The sequence below is a fragment of the Orcinus orca genome, chromosome 1 (assembly GCF_937001465.1).
Source record: "Orcinus orca chromosome 1, mOrcOrc1.1, whole genome shotgun sequence".
NCBI classification, from domain to species: domain Eukaryota; kingdom Metazoa; phylum Chordata; class Mammalia; order Artiodactyla; family Delphinidae; genus Orcinus; species Orcinus orca.
In genome coordinates this window covers 188400816-188421173 of record NC_064559.1, presented here as the reverse complement: position 1 = coordinate 188421173, position 20358 = coordinate 188400816, and the positions used below count along the sequence as shown (strand labels likewise).

Genomic DNA, 20358 nt, shown 5'->3' with positions numbered 1-20358 from the left:
TGGAAATCCAATGGAAATACATACATCTAAAGTGCTTAAACAAAGTAAAAAAATTTTTAAGGGAAGGTATGTTAAAAATAAAACCAGGCAGACAGCAAGAGTCATTAAAATAAGAAATAACTCGCACCAATAGTTAGTTCCTTCTCCACAGGGGAAACGTAAATTAAGGAGAAGGAGGTATTTTATTAAATTGTTGATATATTGGAAAGAGGAAAGGCACCATGCATGCAAGTAATGTTTCCAGCTCCATTTTCAAACACCAAGAGCCATAGCATTTGGTTCAGAGGTTGATACAGTCCACAGGACAAATCTGGCCTGCCACCTATTTTTGTAAATAAAGTTTTATTGAAAGATAGCTGCACATTCTTTTACATTTTGCCTGTGGCTGCTTTCACACTTCTACAGCAGAGCTGAACACTGACTACATAGACCATCTGACCTGTAAGCCTAAAATATCTACTATCTGGCTCTTTACAAAAAACTTCTTGCAGATTTAATTTGTTTACTACTCAGTATATGTTAACACAGTTCAAATGTTTAAACCAAGGAATTAAAGGGTACGATTTCTGGATCTGATAATGCCCTGGTTTAAAAGCTATCCTGGGTACATTATGTGACAGGATATACACTGACACTACATGCTTTGGAGTCAAAAAGGTTTTGACTCTAAATCCGTTCAGATATGAGAAGACCTAGCAAGATATTTAACTCAGTTTCCTCACTTCTGTATCATAGACACAATACCGTATCTTCCAGAGTGATATGTACAGCACCCAAAACCGTTAACAGTAGCCACTAATAGCTATTCCATAAATGTTAGTACCTTCCATCTACATACTAGACTGGGACTTTCATCTCCCCCTTATAAGTCTGCATTAACCCTCATTCTTTAAAGCCAGGCATCCTGTCACAAGGAAACACTGTTGTGCAATATACCCTATTCCTTATCTATCCGATATGGACTTACCAATCTGGAACGTCCCTACAACTTTTCTTAAGTAATGTCCATATACAACATGAGACAGTGAGCTTTACAACTACAGTTCTCATCATGTGAAATCTCAGGATACACACATACACTCTCTCTCTCTCACATTTCTATGTACATACATACATACATAGTTCTGCCTTAAAATTCATCTCTCAAACTCAGAGACAGCACTCTTAGTTCTAGAATAATAACTATATTATCCTGTCCCCTTCAAGACTTTTTTTGATTTTTGTAATCATTTCCCAGTCTTTGTCTTTCCAAATAGAAGTACACTATTCGTTTTTAGTCAGTCCTCATTTCTGAGTCCAGAAAGCCACTTTTAATCTTGCCAGTTAAAAACAAAAAAAGGTCCATGTAAACTATGGACTTTGGATGATAATGATGTATCAATGTAGGTTCATCAATTGTAACCAAGGTACCACTCTAGTGGGGGATGTTGATAATGGGAGAAGCTATGCATGTGTGGGTCAGAGGGTGCAAGGGAAATCTCTGTACTCTCCCCTCAATTTTGCTATGAGCCTAAAACTGCTCTAAAAAATAAAATTTTAATTAAAAAAAAATAATAATAAATAAAAGATTTTAAAAATCAGAATCTTCCAGCAAAGTGGCCATACATGGTATTTCCCAGGACAGTACTGATTCAGGCCTGTCATCACAGAGTAATTATTAACAGCAACCCCATTAACTCTCAAAAGCATCCTGGGTTGCATGATAAATTATATGGTCACTGTACTTCTATGCCTCAGCTTTCCCCATCTAAGAAATAAATCAGTACTTCAAAATCCAAACTCGATAAATAACTAGAGGAAGGGAGTGCGTACCATCTTCCATCTCTTGAAAGATTTAAACATTTGCCACCCAAATTGTTAATACAAGTTTCTTTTCATTTTTATAACTGTCTGCTTACTATCCTCTTTTCCCTCCTCATTTTCCAGGATCTAAATGGTAACATTCTTTTAAACCCCACACATATAACAAGCTAAACATATAATTGGGAAATATACATCTATACTCATTAGCATACTATGTAGTTTAAGAATGTATATACAAATTTTTTTAAAGAATCTGACAAATTTTTAAAACAAAATGCTTTATGTGAGAAAGTAAGATATTAAACATATACATGGGGGAGGGGAGGGGAGTCTGAAAAACAAGGCTAAGTATTAATTGTGGTGATATTTCAGTGGTGATACGAGGTTAATACACTCTTTGTCTCTATTTTCCAGCTTTACTTAAAATGAATCTGTACTGTGTTTATACTGAAAGATTCTCACATGTAGCCAAAGATGTTCATACTAAAGCTGAAGTGAATATACAGGGGAGGCGCCCAAACTTGAATAAATCCCAAACTGCTGTGCTATCTAGGTACAGCCTAAATAACATGAGGTACCTTCAGGAAGGCACAGAACACCCAGGACACGTCTTAGGATAAAGGGATTGTCCTTTGCTTATGCAAAGTACTTCTAATGTCATCAGTGGCAAGAGATTTCTAGAGTTCAAGGTGGTGTTAGAGTAATGGTTCTTACCCAGGTTTAAGCTTGAAGAGGATCCATGTGAAGAGAGGGAAGGAGGTGGTGTCTGTGAATGTCCTGGTCCCTGACTAGGGAGAGGCATGCCCACGGGTCCAGGAGAGGAGGAAAAGCTAAGGCCGTTATAAAAACTGTGTCCAATGGGGGTCAAGCTGCTCGATGTCCTCTTATAAAGGTCACTGCTGCCAGTCAGGGAGTCACGGCGGGAGCCACTGCCAGTGTTGGAGTTTGCAACTAAAATGGAATTAAAACAATGCAGATAAGAACAGGCCTGTTCTTCGAAGAACAAGCCCAGTGACCTGTTCCTAACACTTTGATCCAGACTCCTTACCACCGCAAATTTGTCAGCAGAGACAGCCTAACTGTTTATGTGGCAGTTCTAGGGGCAGGTAAAGTAATAAAGAGGACATGGCTCAGGTTAACATGAAACTCTTTTTCAAACCATCACACGTATGCTAAATTTTCCTTCCTTTTGTGTCTCATATTATGGGGGTGAGGGTGGGTTAAAATCCTCTGATGGCCACATAAGTTATGGGAAAGGTGAAAGAAAATGGGCTAGAAAGAATGCCTTTCATCAACCCAAAGGTTCTAGTAGAAAAATGGAGTAGAAAAAAGATTTGTGAATGGGGTACTGCCCCACTACCCAAGACTTACATATGAAAGCCTGGTTTCTCAAAGGGCTCAATCAAGAGTTATTGCTAGCCCCCAGCTCCAACTTAAGACACTTTCTCTCAAATAAACCCTTCTGTTTTGAGATCACATTGTTTTACAAACACCGCAATTATCCCATCGTTTACCTTACTACTTTCCTGCTTTTTTCTCCCATCAAAACATTTAAAATATCTCAGTTTAATTCCTTCCTCCCACTTTTCCATAATATCCACCTTAATTCTTCTCAAGAGACTGGAGAAAACTCATGACTCTTTAAGGCCTGCAGATTGTGGAGTACACTACCCTATGATCTTTGGTAAGTCCTCCTCCCTTGGTTCTTAACATCGACATTTGTATAATTCCCTCCACATTCTTCCAATGCCTGCAAAAATCCTCAAGGATTTTCTAATCCTTGAAACAAACGGACTTTGAGAGTATAAATAAGTAGCAACGTGAGTGTAAACCTGAAATAGGCCCCAAATGTGTAACTTGAATAGTCCATTATCTCAAACACATGTGGAACAGCTGGGTTCCCACGGGGCTCGGTCCAGATCTGCCTGTGGTATCTGTCCAGGGTTCCATGCATTGTCAGTGTTCCATAAAGATTGTAAAAATAATTAAAATTCAGTTTCAACAGCACATCAGTCTGATTTCTACCTGCTGTTCCAAACCCTCCAAGGGCTGATCCCAGAGTGGCGCCGAGAGAACTGCTACTTCCAAATCCCAAGGATGTGTTGGCAGGCTGGGCAGAGCCCTGGGAGAAGAGGGAGCTGCTCTGTGAATTGCTGCTCAGAGAGTTGTTGCCATAGAAAGAGCTGGATGCCAGGTTGTTACTGGGCTGCTGCTGGGGCTGGGGCTGAGGCTGCTGAGTTCCTAAAGGGCGAAATGGTCCATTTGTTGTTCCAGCAAGACCACCGGCTGCTCCATTTGCTGAAGCTGCAGCCGCTGCAACAGCTATGTAGAAGAAAGCAAACCATTTGGCTATGAAAGAGATTGGCCACATTTCCAAACTACATTGTTATCCTTTTGAAAACCTTTTAATGTTGCCATATTTTTTCAAAGCAGACACAAACCTTGTAAAGAACTATACAAATCTGTCTTTGATCCCTTCATCTGAAGCTTCTATTTTCTATTTCTACTTTCAATTCAAAGTCAAAATACCATTGAAGCCAAGTTCACTGTATTGACAGCTCTAAAGAGGCTATAGTTTAAAATAGAAATGGATATCAAAAAGTTGTATTTCAAATACAACTACTTCCTAAAATCTCAAGTTCTACAAATATCTACATTAAGGACATTTTTTTCCAGAACCAAATACTGAAGTCCCTCAAATTCCTAGGACACTTGAGCATGTTGCTCTCCCCTAGATGTCCCCACTGTTGCTCCCAAATTTATAATATATATGACTTAAAATAAAAACCTATTGCCCCACCCCCTCAAGCAAAAAACAAAAACAAAACAAATACCACATCATCTTAAAATAATGATATGAATTTCACGATATGAAGTGAAATTAGCCTTGGACTTCTGCCAACAGTGCCATTTTGTATGAGTAATCCAACTTCCTATGCTCACAGTAGAGCAGGTCCTTGCTGCTAACCAGCTGGTACATGCTGTCAACAGAATCAGTATCTGATCACTTGCTGCTTCTGATTCTCTCTTTGAAAAATTACAGGGTAGAATTCCTACACTGAGAATGTCAAAGTATATTTCAACACAGTTTAAGAATATCATCCATTGCCCCTTTTAGATCTGAGTGAGTCTACTAAGACGTAAGCTCACCTGCTTGTGCGGCTGAGGAGCTAATGATGACTGGGGCAGGAGCTACAAGTCGAACAGGAGCTCCAAGGCCGTTTCTCGCTCCTGCATTCACCACAAGGGCACCGGTTTGGTCATAGTAAGCAGCAGGAGCCAAGACTGGATAACCTGAGAATATTAAGTTAAGTACACATGAAACAGATAAGTACATATGAATCTAACAAATGTCTCCTGGGCACCAGAATATCTTGATAGACAGTTACAAACTCAGCATTGGGATCCTGGCTTCGCCACTTAAGGTAGCTGTACAACCCTGAATCTCTGGGTATCCTCATGAGGACAGTAATAATAACAGCCTCACAAAGTTCTTGTTAAGATTAAAAGATGAGTGTGAAAGATGTAACATGCTACCTGGCACAATATAGGGTAGTGTTATTTATTATCCACCAAGTGTTAGGGAATTCGGTGGGATAGGGAATACCTGTGCTCTTCAAAGTGCTAACCACAGTTATCACCAGCAACCATACACTGACAATTTTTTTTATGTTTTCTTGCCTACACAAGTTACCAGTAGGTACAAATGATTCCGACAATCAAAGAACTTTCATACCACATAATCTAAGCATAAATATCCTACAAGTTAGCAGGGAAAACCTAGACAGGCTTCAATTAACAGGGTCTTTCAATATTCTATGAGATGGAATCTTCAAATCCTATTGAGCCATAAGAGAAATTATAGGTGACTTCATAATAAAACATAAATGCTTAGTAATTAACAACATGCATGATGCAAGTTACTCAGTGAATTCATAAATAGATCAGTTGATTTAGGGATGTGCCATGGTAAGAACCCATAAACGTATACTGAGGTCTCAGAAGGACCTGTTTCAAAGGAATAACCTCAGACTACATGCAATCCATGCAAAGAATAAGACCAGGAGACAGTGAGCTAAGAATAACCTATATTCAGGATATATATCAATCACAGATAGACAGCTACAAAGCACCTCTACTGTTGGTTCGAGAGAAATCCTAAAAATGTAAGGAGGACACTATCAAGGAATACTAGGAATGTCTTCCTAATAATACTATTCAAAGACATCAGCCTTGGAGTGACGCTGATGCAGTCTGGCCACTCTTTCCACTCTTAACACTGAGGGAGAAAACAGATCATCACCAAAGGAAAATAGCATACTCCAAGCTATGTGTGGAGGTTCACATATCTCCAACATTTAAGACTGAGACTGGCTCAGAACACTAGGTGCTCTCATCAACGAACTATGGTCTAAGTGAGGGCAAGTGTATGTCATCCTCGCCAGTGCCAAATGATGACAAGCCTAAGCAAGCCAAAAGTACTGCCCATTCTTTTCTGAATCTTCCCCAATAAGCAGACTTTTTCACCCTCAAATGATGAGGAACAACAATGCAGCCTCACCTGGCATGCCTGCAGCCAGTCCTTGTCCAAAAGCAAGGGCAGAATTCACTGCTGCAGCTGCCACTAGTGGATCTGCTTGCTGTCCCTGCTGGTTCTGATTTGGGGTCAAAGGACGCTGGCTGGCTCCTCCACGGAGAACCTGGGAGACAAAAATAAATCAACTACTTTCTTTTCATTGGAAACATCTAAGACCCGCCACATGCTTCAGTTGGATCAACTTTAAAACTGATGGTTGTTAACGATTTTTCTGATAATGGTTTTATGTGGCATGGCTGTTAGGATAAAAAAAATCCATTAACAGCATTTCATATAGTGAAATTTCATTCTACCATTCTTAGTTTAAACATATTACCTTTATAAGGAGCCAAGAGCATACAAAAGTGATCATTCATTCATTAATCAAATACTTAATGCCTAACATCTGGCAGGTAATGGGGCTACAGCAATGAACAAGACACACAAAGCTCCTGCCCAACTGGAGCTTTTATTCCAGCGAATGAGAGCTAGACAGTAACTCTACAATAATTAAAAAGTGGGTGAGGGCCTCCCTGGTGGCGCAGTGGTTGAGAGTCCGCCTGCCGATGCAGGGGACACGGGTTCATGCCCCGGTCCGGGAGGATCCCACATGCCATGGAGTGGCTGGGCCCGTGAGCCATGGCCACTGAGCCTGCGCGTCCGGAGCCTGTGCTCTGCAGTGGGAGAGGCCACAACAGTGAGAGGCCCGCGTAACCACACACAAAAAAAAAAAAGTGGGTGAAAAAAAGAGTATGGTGGAGTGGAGGAGGGGTTTAGATATGATAAACAAGTGTAATTTACCCACATCATTAAGTTATAGTATCTGTATCAAAACACAGACACACAGACACACAGACACACACACACATACACACACACACAAAACTTTCTTTATGGAATGTGAGAACATTTTCTCTACCCTATAACACTATTCCCATTTATCAGGGCCCAAATGGCCCCAAATGAAATCAACAGGTTTGATTTAGGAGGCTTCTGACTTGACCGTTTCTATTCTTCCTCTCATAAATACCACAAACGCACAGTAATCTACATGGATATGAGTATTAGTCAAGAACACTGACATTTCAGCACAGAATACTAGTTCTGTCACCGTGATAAAGGATCTACTTTTCTTTTTATTAATGAAACATAGGTAGTAAGATGCTGATAATCATTCTTATTCTGAATGCTCTGAAGAATCTATTCCAAAAGATCTATCTATGCCAGTAAGTAAAAATGCAAAACCCAATACCAAGGCTAAAATTACCAACGTTTATGCATTTTGCAATGTTTTCAAAGGCAAAGTTCTTATCAGATCATTTTCAGTATCACTCTGCTACTTATAAAAGTTACACATGTAATCAAGAACCCGTGCACAGATTTTTCTTGGTACCATTTGGTAAAAAATGTAAAAGAGAAACACCACAATCAAATATTTATTAAATGAGTATTTTAAATGACCAACACTGTCCATATTGGCAAGAAGAGATGTGTAGACACTTAATTTACCCAAACTTTCTTATTTCTTTATCTGTAAGAATAGTGAGAGTAACAGCTGATCATGCAGATTTGTAGGAAATATTAGAATTAATGTCTGCAAGGCACAGTGCCTAGTACCCAGGAGCTAATCAATAACCAATAGTTAATTCCTATCAAAATATTAGGCAATTCATTTCTGTTTGTGAACCAAAGAATCTAACGGACTTGACAACAGAAGGAGTGCTTCAATCTATATAGGTAGAAGACTCAAGGGAGGCTGCACAGGTGAGAGTTTGTAGAAAATGCCTAACCAATAATCCAGAACAGCTCTCACCCTAGAAGTAAACAGCAGGTACAGAGATATGGCAAATACTAATAGTTCAAGAACTTAAAAAAAAAAAAAAAATCAATGAAAACATCCTTTTCATAGGGCAGAATGAATTAGGCTTATGTTTGGTTAGGAGTTGTGTGAAACATCAGAGGACAGGGAAATGGACAAGGTACCTGAAGAAAGGGGTAGTCCAGACTACTGAGTCCTATTTTACAATCAGGAGAGCAATGTGTTTCCTTTTTGTCAACTCTCTAGAAATCTAAGTGGTTCCCTTGACAATAAATCAAAGTTCTTAAGTCAGCTGCCAATATTCATATTTTAATTTCATAAATGTCAAGCCTGAATTTTATGGAAACAAATATGTAAAATTCCACAAGTAAAATTTTATATACTATAAAATCAACAAAAATGACTGAATATCTACTTGTAAAACACTATCCTAGGAGTTAGTTTACTACCTATCTTCATGATGCAAAAGGTGTTAAATTCAAATTTCTTTTCAAAGGTACTGATTTAAACACAGCATTTAAAATGTAATAAGCAAGTAGATGCTCAATGGAGATATTTTCATTAATAATCATTCATCCTTCTACAGTTCACCATGCTTAGTAGAATCATAATCTATACAGTCTCCCCTAATCTAGAAAGTTCAGAAGCAATTCTAAACTTTTCTCTCTCAAAATGCAACATCCAACACCAAGCCACCACCTGTGCCTGGGTTCAACCTAATATCCAGGATTTTTTCTTTAACAAACATTTTGAAATAGAGAATAACAGTTTTTTTTTTAATCAGGTGTCAAAGGAACCTTCAAAAAGAATGAAAAAGAAATCAGAAGGAAGGTGAAGTGGCCAGGATGTCACTGACTCTACTGAAAGTTTCAGCAATTACATTTGGAAGAGTCAGCATGCCTAGAAGAACATAACAAATGCTTTCTGATAAAACGTAAAGGCCAAAAGGCCGAAAGCAAAGTTTAAAAAGAACCTCTCATTTCAATGACTATGACCAAAAAAGTTCACCAAGAATATCGTATTTTCCTGAAACATCTGACGCCAGAAACTGGCAAAAATATCACTGGAACTAAAATATGGCTACTTGTTAAAAGGTAATGTTAATAATAATAACTTTTTCATAGTAAGGTTTGTTATTGTGGATGACAGAAAACTCTGAAATAATGTACATGATTATCATGCCCATTTTATAGCTAAGGATATATTCAGAGAAATCATGCAACTTGCCCTAGTTGCAACCAGTTAGTGGTAGAACAAAGACCAGATCTCAGGCTTTCTATCACCATGGTCAGAAGACGTAACAAGTTGTGAACTTACAGATTTGGGTTCAAATCTTCTTCTTTTTTTAAATTTATTTTTGGCTGCACTGGGTCTTTGTTGCCTTTAGTTGCAGAAAGCGGGAGCTACTCTGTTGCGGTGCTCAGGCTTCTCATTGCGGTGGCTTCTCTTGTTGTGGAGCATGGGCTGTAGGCACACGGGCCTCAGTAGTTGTGCCTCGCAGGCTCTAGAGCATGGGCTCAGTAGTTGTGGTGCACAGGCTTAGTTGCTCTGTGGCATGTGGGATCTTCCCGGACCAGGGCTCGAACCCATGTCCCCTGCATTGGCAGGCGGATTCTTAACCACTGCGCCACCAGGGAAGTCCCAGGTTCAAATCTTACCACCTTAATAGGTGTGTGATCCTGGGCACACAAATTCCATTTCCTTAATCTTATGCTGGGAAGTCATATAATCTACTTATCAGAATAAAAGAAATTATATGTAGAGCACTTAGCTTTAAACAAAAAGCTTTCAATAAGAAGTACTTATTACTATTTTTCTTATTCACTCTATTAGAGCAAATTTTAAACAAAGCAACTACTTCAGTCTTCTAAATCCATGATTTGGCAGCCATTTAAACACAAAGATCATGACTTGATAAATACCAACTATCCACAAAGAGTAGCTAAGAAATTTATTAATAGGGATCACCCATTCTGTCAACAAACTATCTGCTGAATTCCCTATGCATGTGGTACTAGAATTCTATCTATTGCAACAAAAATCATGCATTAACTTACAAAAAAAATCTGACTACAAAAATACTGACTCAGAGGGGCTTCCCTGGTGGCGCAGTGGTTGAGAGTCTGCCTGCCGATGCAGGGGACGTGGGTTCGTGCCCCGGTCCGGGAAGATCCTACATGCCGCGGCGCGTCTGGGCCCGTGAGCCATGGCCACTGAGCCTGCGTGTCCGGAGCCTGTGCTCCGCGATGGGAGAGGCCGCAGTGGTGAGAGGCCCGCGTACCACAAAAATAAATAAATAAATAAAATGCTGACCCAGAATAAACTAGCTAGAATTTCAAGACCTGTGTTTTTCCTATAAACTTGTAAAATCTAAAAAATTAAACATACACTCTCTTACTAAAACTGATAAAAAGCAAAGGATTCTTGTTTGGATCATTATCATATGTACATATATGAGCTGGTGTTTTTCCTCAAAAGACAGCTTTAATTTGACGATGCTTGTCAAAAGCCTAAATGTTCACTTTATTTACTTGGGGAAAAAACTCCATTTCTAGGACTTTATTCCATGGAAATAATCATGTACTTATGCAAAGAATATTAATCTTATTTATAACACCAAAATATGGCTAAGTTATAACTTAGTTATATAAATATAACATAAATAATAATGGACTGGTCAAAATAAATGAGATACTCTTTAATAGATTTAAAAACGTTAAATAACATGGGAGAGTATAACATCAAGATGCAAAGCCATGTGGACAGCATAATCCCAATTTTATAAGAAATTAATTAAATAGTAAGGCTAGAATGACAGATACCCAACATTTATATTGCTTTTTATCTGACAGGAGGATTTAGGGGATTTTTTTTCCTTCAAGTAATCCAATTCACCACAATTTTCAGCAATAAATAGGTGTTATTCTAGTAAGCAAGAGAAAATGGCCTATCTAATATAAAAAGACACATAGTATTGCAATTAACTATCCTTTCTCATCTTGGTTAAAAAGCTTACTCTAAGTTAAAAGAGATAAAATAGGTATAAGATTTATGTCCAATTCAACAGATGTTACTATATATAAAATAAACAACAAGGATCTACTGAATAATACAAGGAACTATATTCAACATCTTATAATAACCTATAATGGAAAAGAATATGAGAAAGAATATATATACATACACACACACATATACATATGTATGTATATATGTAGGTATAAATGAATCACTTTGCTGTACACCTGAAACTAATACAACATTGTAAATCAACTTACTTCAATTTTTTTTTTAATTGATGCTATAAATAAGCAATCTGAAGAACTAGTATCTCCCCTTTGGTAGCAAACTACTTAAAGAGAGAGCCAGAAGTGATCAGAGAATGGTGCTTAGAAACTAACTACAGTATCAAAGAAAGAAAACTTCACTATCAGTATGAATACTCAATTTGCCACACTTAACTGGAAAATCCTCTAAGCAGTATCACATGATATGTAATACCATGATCTCAACTAGTCACAATGAACAAGGACCTGATACGTAAAAGACATTCAGTAAAGCACAGTCAAGTCTGAGCATGAACTCAGATACCACACAAGGGAACTCACCCGTTCACAATTCAATTTCTCTATCAGGGACGACACTACCTTTTACCTACACACAATAACTAATATTCGCATTCAGGTGGCATAAATTTTGTCTGCACTCACCTGCTGCTGCCCTTGCTGAGCCTGAGGGGTGGTCTGCTGATTAGCAGAGTTTGTTGCTGCGGCAGCGGCAGCAGCTTGCTGCTGGAAGAGGCTGGCAGGGTAGACTCCCCAGGGAGTAACTCCATAATACTGGTGAGGGACCACAGCCGGGCCTAAAAAATAGCAAGAGAAAGGTAAGAAAAGTTTAGACTATTAACAATCATCTCAGTTTCCAAAGACAACCTGACTCAGCAGACACTACTGTAAAATATTAACTTAATATATTGATTCATTCTAGCTACTCATGAATTCTATTTTTAAAAAACAGAAAATATTATACATGATCCCCACACCAAAGTCTTCTAAGTCAGTAATATACTCCAGGCCTAGAGGAAGAAGCTAGTGAAGGACCAAGCATTGGAGATACTGAAAGAAAGCGTAAGTGATAGAAGCTGGAAGGGGTACGTGTAAGAACAGATGGAGGAATTGGCCTTGCTCAATCAAGAAGGGAAATAAATGTAGAGTTTGTGTGCTTAAAGTGATGGAACACAGCAAAAGATTAAGTTGTACCCTGCTTTCAGTGGTAAGGATGGCACCTGAGGTGACTGACAGGGACAGGGATCTTGGTGCTTCATTAACTCCAGAAGCATGAAAATCCATCAGCTGCCTAACAAAGCCCAAACATGCCACTGAACCTCCACGGCTCAAATCTAAGAGGCTTGGTTTTCCTATTTCTAATGTCACAAAAAGCATTCAGCACAACTACAATCAGACATTGGTATATGAGATTCAAATTTGTCAAAGCTGAAAACAAGCAGAAATAAAAAATGTAACACCTTGACTTCTTACAGACCTGAGTATTCTATACAAAACTAAGCGTTCTGGGCTTCCCTGGTGGCACAGTGGTTAAGAATCTGCCTGCCAATGCAGGGGACACAGGTTCGAGCCCTGGTCCAGGAAGATCCCACGTGCCGCGGAGCAACTAAGCCTGTGTGCCACAACTACTGAGCCTGTGCTCTAGAGCCCATAAGCCACAACTACTGAGCCCAAGTGCCACAACTACTGAAGCCTGCGCGCCTAAAGCCCATGCTCCACAACAAGAGAAGTCACGACAATGAGAAGCCCGCACACAGCAACAAAGACCCGACACAGCCATAAAATAAATAAAATAAATAAATTTATTTTAAAAAAACAACAACAACTAAGCATTCTGCTTTAGCCTAAATAATCTGTTCACCCTCTTTGGAAACAAGCTACAGCTGTAGTCTCTGCCAAACAGAACATGCAACAGAGAAGTAACAGAGCTATGCAGAAAGCAACCTGGGAGGGGCAGAACTCTAAACCACAGAATTCTCTGAAGCTGGTGGCAAGAAACACCAAGGCTTATTTGCCAACTAAGACAAGGACTCAAAGCCAGCTTCTCACATCTGCTGGAACACATCTCTAATAAGAACCTGCTTAGTTAAAGCACAGAGTTTCAAATATTTGCAACCTGATTAAATAATTACTGCACTTTTCAGTGAAGCTCCATAAAGCTGTTTCAAATATATCCATTCTGACATAGTAGCCAACCCTGTAGAAATATGTACTTCATTAAGTCAAAATCAACTTATACATGTTTTTTGTTTCTCCATTAAGTTCTAAAACACAAATAAGTCAAATTATATCACTGTCCAATATTACTCTGACATTTCTAATTCGGTATTTTCTGTGTCTGTGGTCTTAGCCAAGATCAAGAAGCTCTGTTCATAAAGGTGCCCACTGTCAAACACAGGGCAAAATGGTTCAAAATGAAGGTGCTGCTTAGAAAAACTATGCTACAAAATGAGATATTTTTTAATAATAAACAAATGGGCTAAAAAATGTTAAACATGTAGGCATCTGAATAGTCTAAAAACGATACCTCCAAGTAGGAGAGACTGGTGAGCCCCCAAACTCAGCTGACTATTGTTTATAAAGTGGGGTGGTCTTGGGACAGTTAAAGAAAGAATGAAAAAGAACACAATGAAGACTACCTATGTCTTAGTTTCCTCACCTGCAAAATGGGTGTAATAGATGTTAGGGTGTTGTCACATCTGTTGTTAAAGGTTGGGGTGCAACCTGCAGTGACAGTCCCAAGGCTCCCCCAAAAGTCAACAAAAGCAAACCTCTACTGTGCAGAGAATGATGTTACAATAAACAACTGCACTGTCCTTTAAGTTTTCTCAACTGGCATTTCTACTACTTTCCTTGGTCATGTCTTGGTCATGTCTTTCCTTGGTCTACTACTTTCCTTGGCTCATGACACAGAGTTTAGGAAAATAGCTCAGGGTGCATCATTAATTGCGCTTGGCTCCTCAGGATGCCTGCTTCAATTCCTGTGTGATTAACACTCCACAAGAATATGCAGTTTCACAGTTTGGGCAGTTAACAGTTCTGGCTCTCTGTGAAAGCCCTTAAGTCATTTTCAGTCTGGCTCAGCTGATAAGTACAAAAGCAAGATTCTCATCACCAAACTATGATCTCAGTGAGGACAAGTGTGTCATCCCTAAGACTAGTTCTTTGTTTCAAATAGCATATAGTAAGTTAGTAGAGGAAAGTTTGCAGAGGAAAGAAAGTACAGAGAAGACAATTCAGGATAACACAGACATTGTATACTACAGTGGAGTGCATGCACAGGCTTTGAGCTAGATCTGGCTCAAACCCGAACTCTACAACATTTAAATTGTGTGACCCCTACTACCCTAAGCAATCTACAGAATTAATGTGATCCCTATCAAATTACCCATGACATTCTTCACAGAACTGGAACAAATAATCCTAAAAATTATATGGAACCACAGAAGACCCAGAATTGCCAAAGCAATCCTGAGAAAAAAGAACCAAGCAGGAGGCATAACCCAGCCAAACTTCAGACAATATTACTAAGACACAACAGTAATTGAAACAGTGTGGTACTGGCACAAAAACAGACATATGGATCAATGGAACACAAGAGAGAACCTAGAAATAAACACACACACCTACAGTCAATTAATCTTCAACAAAGGAGGCAAAAATATACAGTGGAAAGAAGACAGTCTCTTCAGCAAGTGGTGTTGAGAAAGCTGGACAGCCACATGTAAATCAATCAAGTTAGAACACAGTCACACCATACTCAAAAATAAACTCAAGGGCTTCCCTGGTGGCGCAGTGGTTAGGAGTCCGCCTGCCGATGCAGGGGACGCGGGTTCGTGCTCCGGTCCGGGAGGGTCCCACATGCTGCGGAGCAGCTGGGCCCGTGAGCCATGGCCGCTGAGCCTGCGCGTCTGGGGCCTGTGCTCTGCTACGAGAGAGGCCACGGCAGTGAGAAGCCCGCGTGCCGCAAAAAAAAAAAAAAAACCTCAAAATGGCTTAAAGACTTAAATATAAGACATGACACCATAAAACTCCTGGAAGAGAACATAGGCAAAACATTCTCTGATATAAATCATAGCAATCTTTTCTTAGGTCAGTCTTCCAAGGCAACAGAAACAAAAATAAACAAATGGGACCTAATCAAACTTACAAGCTTTTGTGGACTTCCCTGGGAGTCCAGTGGCTAAGACTCCATGCTCCCAACGCAGGGGACCCCGGTTCCATCCCTGGTTAGGGAACTAGATTCCACATGCCACAACTAAAGACTCCGCATGCCACAACTAAGACCCAATGCAGCCAAATTATTAAGTAAATATTAACAACAACAACAAAAACTTACAAGCTTTTGTACAGCAAAGAAAACCATAAACTAAACAAAAAGACAACCTACAGCCTAGGAGAAAATATTTGCAAATGATGAGACCGACAAGGGCTTAATTTTCAAAATATACAAACAGCTCATGCAACTCAACAACAGCAACAAAAAACAAACAAACCAATAGAAAAATGGGCAGAAGACCTAAAGAGACATTTCTCCAAAGAAGATATACAGATGGCCAACAGGCACATGCAAAGATGCTCAACATTACTAATTATTAGAGAAGTGCAAATCAAACAACAATGAGGCACCATTTCATACCGATCAGAATGGCCATCATTAAAAAGTCCACAAATAACAAATGCTGGAGAGGCTGTGGAGAAAAGTGAACCCTCCTACATTGTTGGTGGGAATGTAAGTTGGTGCAGGCACTCTGGAAAACAGTATGGAGGTTTCTCAAAAAACTAAAAATAGAGTTGCCATATGATCCAGCGATTCTACTCCTGGGCATATATCCAGACAAAACTATAATTCAAAAAGATACATGCACCCCTATGTTCATAACAGCACTATTCACAATAGCCAAGACATGGAAACAACCTAAATGTCCAGCAACAGATGGATGGATAAAGAAAAAGTGGTACATATATACAATGGAATACTACTCAGCCATAAAAAAGAATGAAACAGGGCTTCCCTGGTGGCACCTGCCGATGAGTGGTTGAGAGTCCGCCTGCCGATGCAGGGGACATGGGTTCATGCCCCGGTCAGGGAGGATCCCACATGCCGCAGAGCGGCTGGGCCCGTGAGCCGTGGCTGCTGAGCCTGCACGTCCGGAGCCTGTGCTCCGCAACGGGAGGGGCCACAGCAGTGAGCGGCCCGCGTACAGCAAAAAAAAAAAAAAAAAAAAAAAAAAAAATGAAATAATGCCATATGCAGCACCATGGATGGACCTAGAGATTATCATACTAAGTGAAATAAGTCAAAAAGAGAAAGACAAATACCATATGATATCACTTATATGTGGAATCTAAAATATGACACAAATGAGCCTATCTATGAAACAGAAACATAGAAAACAGACTTGTGTGTGTGTGTGTGTGTGTGTGTGCGCGCGCGCGCGCGCGCCTTCGGGGGGATGCCAGTGGGGAGGGATGGATTGGCAGTTTGGAATTAGCAGATGCAAACCATTATATATAGAATGAATAAACAACGAGGTCGTACTGTATAGCACAGGGAACTATAGTCAATATCCTGTGATAAACCATACTAGGAAAGAATTTTAGGGACTTCCCTGGCAGTCCAGTGGTTAAGACTTCATCTTCTAATGCAAGGGGTGTGGGTTTGATCCCTGGTCAGGGAGCTAAGATCCCACATGCCTCAAGGCCAAAAAACCAAAACATAAAACAGAAGCAATATTGCAACAAATTCAGTAAAGACTTTAAAAATGGTCCACATCAAAAACACAAAACAAAACAAAAAACAAAAAACTTTAATAAAATTTTTTAAAAGACTGTATATATGTATAACTGAATCACCTTGCTGTATAGCAGAAATTAACACAACATTGTAAATCAACTGTACTTCAATTTAAAAATATACAAAAATTTTAAAACAAAAATTAAACAATTTTGCACAAATAAAACAAGGTAAATATGGGATATTATAGATATATTAGTTAACTCGATGGAGGGAATCCTTTCACAATGTATACATATATTAATGTTGTGTACTCTCAATACATTACAATTTTGTCTGGCAATTATATCTCAATAAAGCTGGAGGGAAAAGTAGAGACTAAATAAATAAATTGTGTGACCTCAAGCAAGACAGCTCTCTGAGCCGCAAATTCCTAATCTGAAAAGCCATCATCCAACAATTCATATGAATGAAAAGCACTCACTGGCAAACAATTAATAAGGGTTCAATAAATATTAATGGTAATTAGCAAAGATTCTACTTCCCCTAAAGGCAACAGGGGCAGAGAAATTATACTACATATGTTCCCATCACAACCCATGCCAAAATGTGAACAATTCTAAAGAAAACAATATGAAATTCTATGCTGCATTTGAGTTCATAATTACAAATCACATGCTATAAAATATGTGAAATCTTACAAATAATATTTAGTCACAATTAACATGACTTGGAGGGATGTCTCCAAAGAATATTTACTTTGGAAGACATTAAGTCTGTCCTAACGTTGAATTCAATCTACCATATATTTATGACCGCACCATGTTGACAGCTACTGTGCCACACAGAGTCAAGTAACAGAAGTGTCTGCCTTTGAAAGAGTTCAGTCTCAAGGGGGAAGAAAACCCAGTCATGTACACGTCCACAAGCAAATAAATACAAAGTGATGATTAGAGAAAGAATAGGGAAAGGTCAGCAAAGGAAGGCTTTCTAGAGGTGACAATAGCAGCTAAGAAGCTTCCCAGGCAAAGAATGGAGAAAGAGTTTACTCTAGAGGACTAAGAAGACCATAATGTCCAAAGACACAGAGGCCTAAACCAGTGTGGTATGTGTAGCAAACTAAAATCAATTTAGTACGGCTAGAATGTACGGTATGAGCCAGTGGGAGCCAATTTGAAGGGGGAGAAAGTGGCGCACATGTAGAGACATCCATATAGTCGTGGAGAGATCCCTATACATAGTGGGTCCAAATCCTCACTAATCCTCACAATGTCATGGCAGTTCCTTAGAAACACTGATTCCAAGGAACAACCCACCACCCACCATCACCACCACCACCCAAGTAGTTTGGAATGACCAGCCATACTGACATTAACGGCAGTATGCTATATTAGAGTGGGTAAGACAGAAATCAATGAAGGGTTTAAGTAGAAGGATAAAAGGGTAAGATTTGTGGTTGAGACAGTTTTCTTGAACAATCTAGGTGGATGAAGAAGGGGAAGGAAGGAAGAAAATTGAAAATATGTAAGAAAGGGGCTTCCCTGGTGGCGCAGTGGTTAAGAATCCGCCTGCCAATGCAGGGGACACGGGTTTGAGCCCTGGTCCAGGAAGATCCCACATGCCGCGGAGCAACTAAGCCCCTGCACCACAACTGCTGAGCGTGCGCTCTAGAGCCCGTGCTCCGCAACAAGAGAAGCCACCTCAATGAGAAGCCAGTGCACCACGACAAAGAGTAGCCTCTGCTCGCCACAACTAGAGAAAGCCCGTGCACAGCAACAAAGACCCAATGCGGCCAAAAATTAATTAATTAATTAATTAATTAATTAAAAAGAAAGCACATAAGAGAGAACAGCTGTAAAAGTCTACGTAAAGATTAAACAGACCTGGACTAGGGTAGACTAGAGGTAGTAGGAAGACCTGAGCAAGAGGAGAAATTCCCGAAATATATATGAGCAACTGGTGCCTTAGTGGATCAAAAATATCTATACAGTAACACAACACTGTAAATGAACTATACGTCAAATAAAAATTAATTAATTTACAAAGGAAGTGGCCTAAAGGCATTTGCACCACTTTAAAAAAAAAAAAAAAACGAAAAACAAAAACTATACAGGAGGTGGCTGATTAACCTGCCTTTAAATGTGTTCACGTCTGAGGTTACAGCTAAGCAGAGATGTCTAACTGGCCGACAGATGGTCCTGGAAATCAGGAGAGAAATCTCCACTGGAGACGTGGATTTGTGAAAGAGTATAAAGAATGTGTGCCCATCAAAATGACTTTTTAGCAGGTGAGAAAATCCCTCGTGTGGCAGAATGTCTCACCTAGTGTCGCTGCTGCAGCCAATCCAGCTGTGTAGGGGTCCGTCCCTGGGGGCGCAGCACTGATGATGTATGGGTTGGGGACAAACGCAGCGGGAGCTAAACCTGCTGAAAACATACCTGTCAGTAAAAACAAACTTGACTAAAACTGCAGCCCTACCAAACACCTACACAGTTTGGCTAATCATTCCAGGCTGTAGGTGAGGAAAAAAAGAAAAAAGAGAAGATAGGATAGGTTGAGACTAAAAAGGATTTTAAGAAGATAAAATAATCCTTGTACTAAAGATTATGGTGACATCTATCTATCGTCTATTTTTTTTAGCCTTTGCTAAAGACGTACAATTAAAACTGCTATGCAGTTTTTAATTCAGCACAATTTCTAAAGGACTATCAAAATTACATTATAACAGGCTAAAATAAAGCAATTTAAAAGACTTTGTAATGGGATAGAAGGATTTATTTCCATTTAAACAATTTTCCAGTTTTCCACAAAGAAGATGCATGCATATTTATAAAGACTACTACCTACAAGTATAAATTAAGTAAGACCCAAGCAAAGGCCTTTATGCCTAGACTTAATACTGTTGACCCTTTAACAAAGCAGGGGTTAGGGGGTGCTGACCCCTACGTGGCCAAAAATTCATGTACAACTTTAAAGTCAGCCCTCCATAGCCACATTTCTGCATCAACGATTCAACCAACCGAGGATCAAGTAGTACTGTAGAACATTTACTGAAAAAAAATCTGAATATAAGTGGACCTGCGCAGTCCAAACCCATGTTGTTCAAGGGTCACCTGTATATCTAGGTTGGAAGCAAGTCTTTTCTTCCACAGCATTCCACAATCCATGATTGGTGATCTTCTATCTATTCAATCGTGTCATTTTAAGATATTAAAAAAAAAAATTTCTACTTGCATAGCACTTTGTTTCAAAGAGACCTGAAAAAAGTGGGGGAGGGGTATAGGGGGTCTAGGCAATAAGACAAAAATATGCACATCAAAACATTAATAAGTGCAACAGGAAAAGGGCAAAGCTACTG

The 20358-nt window shown here is 39.4% G+C and overlaps 1 protein-coding gene and 2 non-coding genes across 23 annotated transcripts in view; all 3 read right to left on the bottom strand.

Moving 5' to 3' along the window:
* Positions 1 to 20358, bottom strand: part of PUM1 (pumilio RNA binding family member 1) — a 127804-nt gene that overhangs the window by 28694 nt on the left and 78752 nt on the right. For 10 of the 21 annotated variants that reach the window (XM_033422339.2, XM_033422345.2, XM_033422341.2 and 7 more), the window contains 6 exons: positions 19322 to 19438; positions 11909 to 12060; positions 6365 to 6503; positions 4954 to 5097; positions 3829 to 4125; positions 2518 to 2754 (listed from right to left, as the gene is read on the bottom strand). In XM_033422339.2, coding sequence (XP_033278230.1) covers positions 2518 to 2754; positions 3829 to 4125; positions 4954 to 5097; positions 6365 to 6503; positions 11909 to 12060; positions 19322 to 19438 — 1086 coding nt within the window. The remainder of the gene's footprint in view (positions 1 to 2517; positions 2755 to 3828; positions 4126 to 4953; positions 5098 to 6364; positions 6504 to 11908; positions 12061 to 19321; positions 19439 to 20358) is intronic. The other 11 variants (XM_033422343.2, XM_004266558.4, XM_049713304.1 and 8 more) reach the window with 6 other exon arrangements.
* LOC117200232 (small nucleolar RNA SNORD103/SNORD85) lies at positions 6173 to 6249 on the bottom strand. Its single transcript, XR_004481713.1, has one exon. It is a non-coding gene; the product is annotated as a small nucleolar RNA SNORD103/SNORD85 (small nucleolar RNA).
* LOC117200233 (small nucleolar RNA SNORD103/SNORD85) lies at positions 14338 to 14420 on the bottom strand. Its single transcript, XR_004481714.1, has one exon. It is a non-coding gene; the product is annotated as a small nucleolar RNA SNORD103/SNORD85 (small nucleolar RNA).